The 15,232-nt window shown below is 39.9% G+C and overlaps 1 protein-coding gene and 1 long non-coding RNA gene across 3 annotated transcripts; both read left to right on the top strand.

Moving 5' to 3' along the window:
* The first annotated feature begins 906 nt into the window (after positions 1-906).
* On the top strand, positions 907-5,129 carry LOC147146967 (uncharacterized). The gene is made up of 2 exons (XR_015086839.1): positions 907-1,337; positions 2,836-5,129. It is a non-coding gene; the product is annotated as an uncharacterized LOC147146967 (long non-coding RNA).
* A 1,038-nt stretch (positions 5,130-6,167) lies between these two features.
* Positions 6,168-15,227, top strand: tent2 (terminal nucleotidyltransferase 2). 2 transcript variants are annotated; one of them, XM_086031840.1, is made up of 15 exons: positions 6,168-6,258; positions 6,597-6,722; positions 7,393-7,482; positions 7,560-7,800; positions 7,875-7,986; positions 8,052-8,140; positions 8,225-8,282; positions 10,051-10,117; positions 10,207-10,283; positions 10,370-10,498; positions 10,587-10,630; positions 11,259-11,395; positions 14,107-14,198; positions 14,613-14,692; positions 14,785-15,227. In XM_086031840.1, the coding sequence occupies exons 2-15, from the start codon at positions 6,625-6,627 to the stop codon at positions 14,869-14,871; spliced, it is 1,401 nt and encodes a 466-aa protein (XP_085887966.1). In that variant the 5' UTR covers positions 6,168-6,258; positions 6,597-6,624; the 3' UTR covers positions 14,872-15,227. The 2 variants fall into 2 exon arrangements, 1 of the variants encoding a protein (XP_085887966.1); XR_015086957.1 differs by lacking the exons at positions 14,107-14,198; positions 14,613-14,692; positions 14,785-15,227 and adding exons at positions 11,694-11,791; positions 12,131-12,784.
* The last annotated feature ends 5 nt before the right edge of the window (positions 15,228-15,232 follow it).

Below are 15,232 nucleotides of genomic sequence, written 5' to 3'. Positions count from 1 at the left end.
GGGTTCATGAACGGGACAGTGTACCGCTATTGAATGGGGGTTTGAGCCAAACAAATACCGTACAGTACATATATAGGAGTCGTGTGTCGCTGTCTTCCACTATTTCACAACAACAACACTATAGTATAATTTGAGGGGGAAAGATTCACATTAAATCGAGGCTAAAAAAATGCCGTTTATACTTCATAAACACACACTGAAAAGCAAAACTAGCATGAATGGGTCCCTATAAGCTTCGCTGGCCTAACCTTGATTAGAAATTGAGTGCAACTCTGTGCACACAACACATGCATGCATTATTACACTATAATAATGCACAGTAGGGGGCGATCGAGTGATAATAATTTCTGATGATTTAATTACAACAATATCATTATTAATATACATTAATCATAAGTTTATATTCTTTTGTTCGTTCTTACTGACTTGTGATTACTGACTCGGCCATGAACGTGGCTGGCAGTCCGTTCATTTAAAGTCCCTCCCCTGCCTGACGCTGGCTGCTGATTGGTCGTTCGCGAAGATTCAAGGGTGAGTGACAGACGAGCATTTTCGATTAAAAATGCGTTGTAACTGAATTTTAATAAACAATATTAAAAAAAACAACAACAACAACAACAAACAAAATACATTTAAAGTGACCACAGGGCAATGGCACTCATCTTTAACCAAACACAGTAAATGAAAGACTCCCCGCTCCCTCCTCCGGTCAGCCCCCTCTGCCTCTTCCACGTGTTTTTAAACTTTATTAGTTGAATAAAAAAAAATTAACGGTAAAATACAATGCTGGTGGGCCTTTACCGGGGCTGCACAGATTTGCGATGAAGCTTGAGGACCCCTCGCCCCGGGGTATTAGCGCCGTGCCTACTGACTACAGACCCTGCATTTCCGTTTCCGGTCCCAGCAGATACGCGCTTGACTGAGCTCATATGGGACTTGCCGAGTTCACGAGATCGTAGTTTGCGTTCGTGATATTGCGAAACGCTTTATGGCTCGATCGCTGCCCTGGAGGTTGAACAGCAGAATGGCTTCCACCAGCATCAAACTCACTACGGTGCAAGGGTGGATTTGGGAATTGGATCCCAACAGACAGTGGTTGTGCTATGACACGTCTGGTAGAATGGTGCGGGAAGTACATTGCTCTTTATGTAGAAAGCATGAAATGCAGTTACGATCCCTGCGCAACTATAGCGCTAATTACGCCAAGGGAGTCCGCGGTTCTGCGCTCAAGAGAGATGGACTTCGGAAACATGCATCCAGCGAGCAGCACATCAAAGCACATAGCATAGAATACCCCGTCAACGACACCTGCACACAGCTTCAATCCACCACTGTCGGTAAGTTAACTTTGGAAGATGGTTTTGGATTGTTTCACTAGCAGTCGTCGATCGATAATGCCGTAGTAGAAACTGTTATTACGTTCAATCTCAACATTATATTGTCGTTTATTTTTGTTTAAATTGAATGAAGGAAAATTGATTGGATTTTTTTTGTTGTATTTTTTTTCCTGCTAAAATAACAACAGACCATGTATACATATATTCTGTTTGAAGTTGGCCTACCATGACAATATTTTATTGCGTTAATTTATTTCTACAGCCTTTCATGTTATTTTTGTTGGAATTTATAAAAGGGACAGTGTGTAAAGAATAGAGTCACTGATAGTGTAGTGGTGCACGCGCCCGAGTTGTGTGCGGGCAGTGTGGGATCGATTCCCGCTCAGGGATGGTTACTGTGTGTGTGTGTGCCCTGTTAATAGGGTTGCTTCAGGAAGGGCATCCGGCGTAAAGTGCTTTGCCAAATCGATGATGCGAATCGAGCGTGCACTTGATTCGCTGTGGCGACCCCTGAGGGGACAAGCTGAAAGGATAACAACAACAGTGTGTAAAAAATGTTGCTTTTTCATTGTTCATTGTTAAAAAAAAAATCAATTTCAGTAATATGCATAAAAAACATTCTATCACATCAACTGAGATAGGCCTATATATTTTTTATGTAATTGTAGGTGAAGTAATCGCTAATTATATTACATAGGGCGCGCCTCCCCTCAGAGGCTGCCATGTTTCGCCGCCATCTTTCTGCTCCGGATACCAGAAAGAGACAAACTTAGCGAACGGAGTTCTTCAACATCATGACTACAGCAAAGGCACTGCATTTACTTCGTCACTTGAGGGAATACTAGAAGTCGTTTGTGATGACATTTTGCTTGCACCTCTGCTGAAGAAATTGGTGGTAGGCTTGCAAAGTTTGGTCTCTCTGACGCACCGTAGTGAACGTACTTCAAAATGCACGTGCTTCGACCTTAGGTCGTTGCATTCTATGTGTTCACCACTAGATGGCACTAAATTCTTCACACTTTACCTTTAAATGTATTCAAATAACTAGAGCAGAAAATAGACCTGTTTCAAATTTTGCAGTAAATCAAACAAGAATACAACCAGACTGCCCATCCAGTGAGATTCATGAAAAGTATATATATATACTTTAAAATTTTTAGTAAATTATGAAATTATTTTAGAATTGGTGTTTTGTTGTTTTTTATTTTATTGAATATTAAGAATGGCATAATTGTGGTTGTCTAAGGGAGATCTGAACTTTGTCATTTTATTTGAATATACGCTGTGTCGGGATAGGAGCATTGTGCTCAGTGAGAGAAATATTCAGGCCCACCCTGATTTTTCCAGGTCCACCCATTAGCCACGTTCTGGCTCCACCCCCTGAATACAACAACAAAATGTTCCTGCAAGAGGAGATTTTAATATCATGTATAAATTGCTTCCAATGAATGTCATTTGCTTTAGTGCTAATTTCTGTTTTGTGTTTTTGTAATTTCAGAAAAAGGAGATAATGGACATAATGGAGTTAATGCAGATAATGGAGATGGGGATGATGTTGGTCGGAAAGAAGTTGCAAAGCTGATAGACATTGCCTACCAGGTAGCCAAGAAAGGCATCCCCTTTGCACGGTTTGAGGACATCATTGAACTTGAAGCCAGACATGGAGTTGATCTTGGAAAGAGATACCACAATTATGAAATGTGTCATGAACTTGTGTTGTGTATCAATGAGACAATGGTTGAGGACTTGAAAATAACTTTGGAAAAATCTGAATTTTTCTCTGTTCTCAGTGACGGAAGTCCAGACAGTGGTGTAGTGGAGAAGGAACTTATGTATGTTCTGTTTGTTAACAGCAGTGGTTATATTGAGTGTAGGCTTCTTAGACTGAAGAATGTTTTAGATGGCACCGCCCATGGTCTCAAATCACTGATTGAGCAAAGTGTCAGAGAGATGGGTGTTTCAGATTTGTCCAGTCATTTGGTAGGATTGGGATCAGATGGTGCAGCTGGGAATATAGGCTACAAGAAGGATTTGGTCAGACTTTTGAGAAAGGATAATGTACCTTGGCTCATAGGTACCCATTGCTTGAATCATCGGCTGGAACTTGCCATTAAAAAGGCTTTTGAGAAGACGTATATGGATGATGTGTCGGACACATTCATGTGCCTGTACTCCTTGTTCCAGGACAGCCCTAAGAGGTTGCGTCACTTGAGAACAATAGCTAAGCTTATGGACGAGAGAGTAAGAAAACCACTGAAATGTCATGGCACTAGATGGGTCCAGCATAAACTCCAAGCCTGCCAAGCTCTACTGCAGTCTTACGCCATCATGGTTACCCACATCTCATCAATGGCAACTGATCCTGCCCAGGATACTGGCAAGGCAAAAGACATCTTGAAACAACTGCTTTCTTGTAAATTCGTACTGCATGTCCTCTTCTTCTCCAAACTGTTGGAGCCAATTAGTAGAGTAGGTCTTGCCTGGCAGTCTAATACTGTCAACCTTCCGTCCGCCCTCAGTGTTCTCCAGCATTTGCAAGAGCTCTTGGAATCAGGGTCAACCTCCTTCATGGGTGAAGATCTTTCCAAGCTAATAAAGAAGTGTGAAGACTACGGCCCCACAGTCTTGGTTAACCCAGAATCAAGAGTGGTATTTCATGGTCATGAACTACAACAGGTCAACAGTGGTTTAGAATATTTTCAGAATCATGTTGAGAAATATGTGAGTGATGTTGAAAAGTGCATTTCTGATCGTTTTTCTGATCTTGATACTGGTCTCCTGAAGTGTTCAAAGTTGCTGGACACACGTCTATGGCCGATGTCAGAGGACTCCTTCACTCTCTCCTTTGGGAATGATGACATTAAGCAAGCTGTTACGTATTTCCATGAACTTATACTGAAGCATATCAGTCCTAATGGCAAGCCCGTCCAATCTTTTTCACAGACGTTTGAATCCGAGTCTGAGGCTGCTATTGTCCATCAGTCCAAGAGGCTGAAGTCATCCAGTTCTACTGAAAGTCTTGTTATTTTGGTCCTAGACATTGATTCAGAAGTTGATATTGGGTTGCATCAGCAACCTCAATCCATGAAAACGGAAGATGATCAGGGCTCTCAGTCCGACTTGGATATATTGATATCAGGCACATTGATTGAATGGGGTGAATTCAAGTGTCATGTTTTGAAGAACATGGGCCATTTTGTCAAATCGCCTGAAGACGTTTGGAGTCGACTGCATGCAATGTATGATGTAACCTATCCCAGGTTGAAACTTGTCATTCAGTGTCTCAGGGTACTACCCCTCTCTAATGCCATAGTTGAGAGGTGTTTCTCAACAGTGAACAAAACGAAGACTGACTGGAGAGCATCTCTTGGTGAACTATCCCTCGAATCCTTGGTGAGGATCAAAAAGGAAGGACCACCTCTTGCTAAGTTTGAAAACCAAGAGGCTGTCAAGATGTTTTTCTCAACCCCAAGAAGGTCTAATGGTGACAAAAAATGTTCATTTGTAGAATGGTAACCAGTCGCAGAGGTGTAGTATTATTAGTGGTGAAACAAGTATACTGTTACTTCTCTGTAATATATAATGCTAATTTAATTTATTTTTTTTATCTATTTTTGTCTTACTGTCCCAAGTGTTGTTAACTAGAACACGTGAGGTAAATGTGGACATGAGTCAGTTTAATATTCATTGTGGACATGAGTCAGTTTAATATTCATTATGGCTCCTATTTTCGAGTTGCTTGTTCTCTATGGCAAACAATGTTGATAAATAAAAACAAATACTTGTGACAAATGAATGTTTTGTTTCTTTTTATGTGAACTAAATCACAGGGACCTAAAGCAAAGGAGGGGTTTATCCTGGTTTTGACCAGGCCTAAAGGCCTGGCAGGTGGTCTATGCCCATCGTGGACCCCACAAAACCACTGCTATTCCCTCCCTTGCTTTAGGGCCCTGTCTGATGACCCTTCAAAAATGTATCCTTAAAAGGAGAACGTGGCTCCTCAAAATAAGTCATTGATTATAGCTCCTCTAAGAAAGTTATTTCAAGACTTATGCTGCAACACAAATTTGTGACAGTTTTCAATATTTTACCCAACTGAAGTGACATCAACACTTGTTACTCGTCTAGTAATTTGACAGAAAATTTATAGATGGTCTTTCACAACAGTATTAGGAGAGATCAGTGGGGTTTCCTGCTTGACCTTTGCTCCAACGCCACTCACTTGACAGGTTTGCAGTGCTTCTCAGAGGGATGTGTATAATTGCATGTAATTAAACTGCACTTTTTACTGCTAAAAGTCACTTGTTACACACTGCTGAAAATATGGTGGGAAAATTCAACAATGTGTCAGTGATGTGGATTGCTATGTGTGGCTGAAAATTCTGCTTCTGATTGTGGCTTGTTTGGGTGGCCAAAATCAGTATTTCAAAACAATGTTTTTGTCAGTCTACAAGTTTTTTATTTTATTTTATTTTGTTTGATGCAGTTTCTGGTTCTCCCAGATCCATATCATGTAACATTCAGCCTCAAATCAGTCTGATCACAGTGTTGTTGTTGTTGGGTTTTATTTTCCCTTTCAAGTGCATTTTTCGTGATTATTCACGTTGTCCGTTGGGAAATATTTAAAGTCATTTTGTGACTTCTGATATTTTGCCAGGAATTGGTTTATTTCATTAAGTTCATTAGTGCTCTGTGGTTCTGTAAATTAAGACTATCTTGCTGGCCATTCATTAAACATAATTTGGCTGCTATTGCAACGAAGAAAGAAAGTGTTTAGTTTAGTTTAACATAATTAGACGCAATCCAAGTGACATTTTTCGTAGCGACGTCGAAAAGTCGCTACGTTCCCTTTAAATTAAATGTGCTTACGTCACGATAACGCGAGATGAAACGAGCAGGAAGTGGTTTACGTTTGGAAATGGTAAGTGTGTAAGATATGTAATTTTGAATTCAATTTTAAAATAAGCGGTTTATTTGTAGGGTAACACGCTTATGGTTCTTATGCCTGAGTGGGCGACCGAGGAGTCACCGGACAGAAGTTTTAATTATTAATATTTTATTATGTTGAAGCTGTAGTTGGTAGCAGCTAGCTTACTACTGCCTTTCAGCAGGATTTCGAGTTCTGGTTATTTGGAAGCGTCATGTGTAATTTCCATCAGCTTTACAATTCACTAGTGACCTCTTTGTTATCATAACAGTTACTGTACTGTTTTCATGTACTGCTCCTTTACCTCTTGTTTCATGTATTTTCGATATCAGTGGTGCTAACGTTGAGGCTTCGCGAGGCATGTTCCCAAAGATCGCATCCACGAGGAGGCGGCCAGCCCGCAGGCCAAGGCCCCCATCCATGGATCCACACTTTAACCACCATGGAGCAGTCGACAGGTGAGCCTGACTGGGTCACAGTTTAGGAGTTGGATTGTGGGAACATGGGATATATTTTTTGCTACTGTTACACAGGTTCATGGCCAGCTCCACGACTCACAAAAAGTTAGGGATATTAAGCTTTTGGCTGAAATTTCGGGTTGAATCTGAAATGTTCGTTAATATCTTTACAGGCATATCTATGTTGACCTCTTTGAAACGTGGAAATGTCCATGCTCAATGTTTTGGTACTTTTTGCACAACTGGATTTATTAGAGTTGCATGGCACAGTTAAGAACTGGTTTATTAAAAAAGAAAGAAAAAGTAAAAACTTTGCGTTGGTCATTGACCTATATTATATATAAAACAGTGGGAAAAAAAATTGATTTTGATTTCATGGGACCTTTAAGCTCAATGGCAATTTCCCGATGAAAACATCCAGTTTTTACTGTTGATTAGGTGTCATCTTGGTCTCGTGATGAAAATGTGAACAGCTTGGTGAAGAGAGATGTTTAAATCAAACAAGGAAATTTATGAAGCAAACATGTGTCATGAATTTTGTTGCCCTTTAATTTGCATTCAGAAGTCTAGAGAATGTCAAGTTCACCTGAAAAGATTTGGTTGGTTTTTTTCCACTCCCTGTGAAAAAAAAATTGTTGAATTGCTGAACATATAGTATGTGTTTTAACAGCTCTGATGTCCCTGCACATGACAATTTGCCTTCTTATGAGTGGAACCCTTGCCCATTGCCCCCTCCTCACGCCACGAGTGAGTGGCGCAAGTATGTCAACTTATTTAAAAGATTCTTAGTGACAATTGTAGGCGTTTGGCTTTTAACATCTCACATGCTTTTTACAGGAGGAAACATGGGGACTGCGGCTCCCCAGTTGTCAAGCGCCGGCGCGGCGACGACTCATCCCTCCCCCCTTCAGGACAACCTCTCATTCGGCACCCTCCTCCCTCTTTTAATCCTGACCAATCATTGGCAGGCTCCTCAACATCATCCGCTGGTTTTGATCAACCTCATTCCCATGTGCACCCTCACGTGCCTGCGATCCCGCGTAGCTTCATGAACCCACAAGTCCATGACAACGACAGGGTACCATAAAATAACGCTGTATATTATCACGCCGCGTGTGTTTTCATGTTGTCTGCCTGTTATTGTGCCCTCAGCTAAGCTTTCAGGTGGCCAAGATGTTCGAGATGTGCCAGCAGCAGCCTTCGGATTTGTGTCGGAAAGAAACGTGCAGAAGTTTGCTGCAGCAAGACATGCGTGTCTCCAGAAGTGCGTATTAATGACTCTTTGACTCTGTTATCTTTTCATCATCACTGCTATGTTTTCCCTCACAGTGGGGCGGCTGTATATGACGGGATCCACCATGAGTGGATTAGCCTGCCGGAGCAGTGATGCCGATTTGTGTTATGTCCTCCATGAAAGTGTAATTGTTTCTTTCTTTCTCTGCCTTTTGCCGTTTGTGCCATCACAGATTTGCTCTCATAATTACATTTCTTTCCTGTTTCAGAAAAAAGCAGATCCAATTGCTGTACTCTCTTCCCTCCAAAGGATTATGAGGTCAATGAGTGAGTACAAAAATGCAGATATTAACCCATTAAGCCCTGAAGCACCTAACTAAACATCTATCTAAAGCCTAAGGTCAACTTTGGAATGAACCCCTAAAAACTGAAGTTTTCCTGGAAATTCAACACCTACAAAATAATTGATATTGCAGCCCCTGTAGCAGATAGAAACATAATTCCAAAAGAATTTTGGAGCTTGGACATGGAAATGGCTTTCACTCAGGCCTGAGTTTATTTACTGTTTCCCTCAAAAATGTAAAAATAACGTGGAAGAGATGCACGATTTTTAATAAAGTGCGGTAATTACCATCCTCTATTTTGTTACACAGCCCTTGATATCGTCATTGTCTCCAAACATATATCTTAACCATATATCACCTTCGACTCGTTCCATTGGTTCATAGTCCACAATGCGTCGTCTTTTTCACTGCCGTCACTTATTTCAGACCTCTCGCGGTCGTCTGCCATTACCGCCCGAAAAAATCCCGCACATTCTCAGATTCTCATTTCATTGGCTGAGAGACTGAGAATTTGGTTAAAAAAAGAAAATGACGTATACGCTCTCCCGGCTCTAAAGATAGAAAGACGCAACAGCGCTCCCGGCTTTAGTGGTAGAAACGTAGTTATGCACTCCCGGCCATAATGGGTTAACAGAACCATCCAACTCATTAAATACCAATTAAATTATAATTCATTTATTCATCGTTTAATCAATGGGTGTTAGTAACCTAGAATGAAGTAGTCTGGCCATAATGGAGAGAAAAAAAGTATAATTGCAAAAACAGATGAATTGACCGTGGAGACAAACAAGAACCCTTGCATGGAAGTCAGGCATGTGAGCCATTCGCTGACAGCTGTGCAATGTGGGCAGACTTTTTATATCGGCATATACTGTAGGTAATTTCCACTAAATTATATTTCCTTTAATATGAAATTAATGGCAATTTTCTTATCCTTTCTCTGTTTACTTAGAAGTCGTATTTTATGTGGAACTTTAAAATGAATAAAATATTAACGCAAAATCCACAAATATCCAGTTGCCAAATACCATTCAAAATATCTGATGTTCTCCCAGTGTTCAAGTAATGCAATAAAGTACAAAAAAGTGCTTCAAGTAACATTCAAATATGCCTGTCATTTAACCAGTAAAAGTTCTAAATTAGCCTGCTCATTCTGAAGGCCCTCCCTTACCAAGATGGTTTTGTTTTGGTCTGAACACGAGGGGCACCCTGTAAAATGAGTACATGCGTGATGTACAGAGATGTGAATAGATGAAGGGATTAGTCGTGTGGATTTCACGTAAACATATGGCGGCCATGTTAGCTCTTTGCTGAGCTGTAAATTAAGTCAACAAGAAATTATGCAAAAGTGCTTATTCTTAATACTACACTGACCCTATCTGAGCGTTGGGAACAGGTGGCACTGTTGGCAGCAGTCGGCATGACCCAACCAAACTGTGACAACTCTTAGCGGTGGATCATAAAGTTTGCCCGTCAATGAACAACCCAGCTAGCGTCAAGACCTAATGTGAAACCGGTAGTCACTATCAATCTATATAAACTAGCCACGCGGTAAACCCTAAACATTTGTCAAAAACACTTGTACCATGATCAAACAAACCCATCACTGCATGTCCCAAATACTTCTAAGTTGATATTTTTTCAACATTTAATATACTTCACAACTTCCCACACCACAAGGTGGTGCTATTTCAGAAGTGAGATCAAATGGTTTTGAAGAAAGGACTTTTTTGTGCTTTATTTCTTGCTAGATTTAGTGGAGCGTCTGCGGCTGATCAGAGCCAAAGTGCCAATCCTCAGGTTCCAGGAGAAAGGCAGGTAAGGTAGGAGCAACACCTGTCATTGACTGTGGATTTCACGTGGTGCTACAAGCTAAGATTGAGCCTTGTGTGTTGTTCTCTCGTAAGCAATCTGATGTTTGACCTGAACGTCAACAACATAGTGGGCATCCGAAACACATTCCTCCTGAAGAGTTATGCTTATGGTAATGGTTCTCTCAATTCAGAAGTCGCTTCCCTTAGTTAGAGGAAGGCTAAATGTTTCTGGTCATGTGACCCTCTGTATGTCAAGCTGAGCCCAGGATACGACCCCTCATCCTTGTTATCAAGAAGTGGGCACGGCACCATGAAATCAACGATGCCAGTCAAGGAACGCTAAGCAGCTACACGTTGGCGCTGATGGTGCTGCACTACCTCCAGAGTCAGTACACACACACACGCACACGCACGGTCCACCCATTCGAATCCTCATTCCAGGCGACTTTACAATTTCTTATTTGCCATTTCAGCCCTCGAAAAACCAGTGCTTCCTTCGCTGCAGATGGACTTTCCAGTAAGTCTCCCCACTTTTTGGCAGCGCAGTCTTGTATAGTTTAACTGTTAAGTTGCATACATTCACAAAACTCCAATCTGAAGAATCCAATATGCTTCAGAATTAATTCAAATAATCACCTTTTAGTGATTTACTTTGTTTTAGGGGACATTTGCAAAGTACAAATAGTTGGGTCTCTGGAGAGTCTGCCACTCTTAAAGTGTGAAATTAAACAAGTGTTAACTGTATTTTAATGGCAGTCGCTATGCTATCAATGTCACTGTCATAGATGAGTGAAGATGCATTGTGGTGATTGGTAATGGCCCACCTTCCATGCCTATACTATGAGCCAGTATATCATGACAAGAAATATGCTGTAAAAATGTCTACTTCTTGACCCTTTGGGTATTTATTTTACCAGAGAATGCCCCAGTCATGTAAAGACGCCTGAATCGATTAAAACGTTCTGGGGAAAAAAAAAGTCTTCTTTACTAAATGTCTTCTTTACTAAATGTTTAAAAATGCATGTGCTGTACAATTTATAAAAAAAAAAAAAAAATGCCTGTGTTGACAGGGCCAAAATAGTCATATCATTGTATATTATGATTGTAAATATGTTGTCTTGATTTTTTTTTTCCTTTGGTTTTAGGAGTGTTTTGATCCCTCTTTGGAGATTGACATGATCCCTGAGGGAGCAAAAAACATCCCACGCTACAACTCACAAAACCACTCGTCTCTGGGAACGCTGCTTCTGGGGTTTCTCAGATATTATGCGACAGAATTCAGGTGTTCAACATAACACGATTAAGGTTGCACAATTCCAGGAATTTTCAAAGTTGGAAACTTTCCATGGGAATTTATAGGAATAAAAATTAAAAAAAAAAGAAATGTACAAAATTCAAGATTTTCCCTCAACAACGAAGTTCAATGTAGTTGGGTAAAATATATCGTAGCTCAATCTTGGCTAAAACAACCAGATTTAATGCAAGTACACTCCTCAATCACATGCACACAACACTGCTTACTGCAGGGCTATAGAGGCCACGCCCCTTACATGCATTGCACTCCTCCATCACATACACAGATGATTGCTTCAACCGTGGAGGCGACACTTTTGAGCCAAAGCACAAGACTATTGAAGCCAGACAGCAGAACCTGTGGAGTATATAAACTCAAGTACCGGTATGTTTTTTTTTTTTTAATATGGAGTGTTACATCAATAATGGTATTACTGTTTAACTTGTAATAATTAAATGTATTCGTACAATAGCTAGCTAGCTAGGTGCTAAATGTAAGCTATTTTTCATTTCCTTGAGCATTAAAGAGGCTACGTTATAGCTACCTCAAATGTAATGCTGTTTCTTCTGACTCCTGCAAGATGGTTTTCTGTGACCATACAAGAATTTATAAGTCAATTGTAAAATATTTTGAAGACCCATTCCATTTGTTTAGCCAACTATTTCTGTTTATGCTGTTGCACTAGTGTTTTTAACAAGCTTTTTTTCTCATTTTAATCTACAGAAAAATGCCACGTGTGCCCTGTGATGTATGGAAGGATTTCACACAAGCTAATGCTGAAAGAAAGTCTTTTTTTTTTATTGTGGAATGATGGGAAAAATGCTATAAAAATGCACTAGCATTTTGCAAAGTGCCCCAAAAAAAATCCTCAAGGCTCAAACTATTCAGTAGACAAGAGTTCCACTCAAGGGAAAAATTTTTCTGCTGTATCATAGTCAGAAACACTCTCATCAGCTCTTGGTCCTTCTGGTGTCTGAGGATTTTTGATTTGATGGATGATCATAGCCAAAGAAATGCTCATGCAGTCTCTGCAATTGGCTCACCCTTTATGCTGCCATCCAGTGTGTACTGGAAGAGAGTGAGACCTTTGAATATTTTCCAGCCAGCATGAGGCAGATAGAGGGTACTGACCGCGAAGAAGAAATCCACATGGTGCTGCCCACTTCTCTTCTATTCAAAGCAGAAGAAACTGTTGTGGTCAAGTCATTGGCGGAGCACCGCGAATTCTGCGTGAAGACAGTGCATGCTTAAAATTTGGAATGGGGCTTTTTTTTTATTTTTATTTATTTTTTTTAAAGTATTTGCTTGGATGTAGTTTGCTTTTGTTCATTAAAATAAGTCTTCATTGTTCAAAAATGAAAACTACAGTTGAAATGGCATGTTTGTATTCGCCTTATTTTACATGGATGTTTGCTATATTTCCAATTAATTCCCATAGAAAGTTTCCAATTTAGAATATTTCCAAAATCCCCCCGTTTAACTTCTCATGGAAAAATTCCAGAAATTTTCCACCCCTTTGAAACCCTAAACATAACACATTACATCGTTGATGCTTGTGCATCACAAGCTTCTGTTTTGCTTTTCCCTGCCTGTTGTGAATTCCAGTTCCCTTGCCAACCCGCCTCTCTTTCTCCCTCTGCCTCTGTCGTCCTTCCTCTTCGCTGCTCTCGTGTTTCTGCTTGAGTGCCAGGGGCAGGTGTGACCTTTTGGCTTTACGCAGCACTAGCCTGACATCGTATGGTGTGGGCTGTTCGTAAGGCACATTGTAGACGTGCCCAAGCCTCGTTTGACTTGATTTGGGTTGAATATAAGATGTGTTGACGGTGTAGACCACCCAAACACATTTCCTTTATATGTTGAGGAGTTCTTGTTTGCACAATACTGCTGTGTCCTGGCCTTCACTTTAATAGACCCTGTGCTATGATTTAATTGCCAGGTGCGTTGTCCACCTGATTTCAAGTGCCAACTCTTCCTCCTGACGAAAGAAATAACAGGGACTGTGTTTGTTTTTTATTTTTACTATATGACTTATAGATGCCACCATTTGTTGTACCAGAAGTCATTTCCACAAAATGCAGTACACCATGTACTGAGCATATATATGCCATATGGCATTAGGTCAGGAGCAGTCTGGAGGATTACAACAAGTAATCGAAAACGAAAATGGGAATAAGTATCGTGGAAACCACACAGGTTTTATATATATATATTTTTTTTTTTTTAGAGCTAAAAGGACTTCTCTTGAATGCCTTTACCTTTGCCCGGTGCCCTTGCGTGAATAAACACCCTTGTGTTATGAAATGGGCTATATAAATAAAATTGTATTGGATTGGTCACTAATTGCAGAAATAGTATGCCAAATACATACTAATTATATTATACTATTGGTATTGTTGTTGTTTTTTTCCCCCCCGTACTTTTCCAATACACTATTGTCATGGGCAAAGGCCGTTAGAGAAGTTTTTCATGCTTAACGATGATTCATCATCATTCACTGATGTCAGTGTAGAAAATAAACATTCTTGTCACCAATGTTTTCTTATTGTCAATAATATAAAGAAATGTTGATCCATGAAATGTCTGAAGTGCTTTGCATATGACATGTCATTTCTAACTCTAAACCAAAATCTCCCCCTAAAACATTGAGAATATTGCTTCCAATTGCAACTGTTTAATGTTTGAACTTTTCTGTAATGCAGCTGGAAGAAGAACGTGATTTCTGTTCGAGATGGCAAAGCTTTGCCCAGGCACAATCATCCAAAGTGGAAAGACAAACTGATATGTGTGGAAGGTAAGCATGTCATCAATGGTACCACCGCAATGCATTTATGGGAAAACAATTCTCATAATAATGTCATTTTTTCTGAAAATCTATGGAAAAATAATTTCAAAATGTAGCCATCCACAGGGGATTAGAGTATTTAGGTGTACAGTACAATTCCGTGCACTGCTGAGTGTCATTCTGTTTCTGCAATGCATATTTTGGAATTGTCTCCAGACCGTCTAGTTACCTTAAAGTAATGAGGAAAGTCCAAATGTCAATGAAAATAATTGGTCGAAATGTACAACTTTTGTGTATTATTGTTGGTTCAAGGCTTCAGTCATCAATCTAATGAGGGTCACTTTACAAAAAAAACAACACTTCTCACTGTTCTCAATGCAAATATTTCTGGATGCGACTTTATTTCCTGGTATTCTCTTTCAGAGCCGTTTGAGAGGAAAAATGTTGCACGGGCAGTCCACATGCATGCCAAATTTGATTACATTAAATCTCAATTTTTTGAGGTATGCAGGATCTTTTTTTTAAAGATATTTTTTTATTTTAATTCAACAGTAATCATTGTTCCTCATTTTCCATGTGTCATCTGTTTGCGCAGTCATGGCTAATGCTACGGAGAGAGATGGACCTAAACTCCATTCTTCCTGTACAAGAGATCATTGATGAGGAAACATCCTGGAAATAAGGAGTCTTTCACTCGCCTTTCCCAAGGCGACACTGCTTCCCTATTACACAAAATATCCCTGTCCGCTGCAGCTTTATCCGATTTGCTTATACTTGTTATAAAGACTTTAGTGTGATTTTTGTATTCCTCTTGTCACATACCCAAGTGTCAATCTTTTGTATTCTTTTTTTTATTTTAAGAAATTAAATCTAGAGAGTCCATAAAGTGACGGAAGAAAAAAAAACAGTTCCTTCTAAAAAAAAAAAAAAAAAAACATTGGTATGCAAATTTGTGCAAGGGACCACAAAGGTTTTTTTTTTGTTGCTGTTTTTTCTTCCATGCCACCACGTGGGCTCTGAATAAATCATCTATATGAATTTAT

Source organism: Filicampus tigris, chromosome 5 (genome assembly GCF_054856515.1).
Source record: "Filicampus tigris isolate MCC_2025a chromosome 5, RoL_Ftig_1.0, whole genome shotgun sequence".
Taxonomy (NCBI): Eukaryota; Metazoa; Chordata; class Actinopteri; order Syngnathiformes; family Syngnathidae; genus Filicampus; species Filicampus tigris.
The sequence above is the reverse complement of the archived record's forward strand: the minus strand, read 5'-3'. Positions and strand labels throughout refer to the sequence as shown.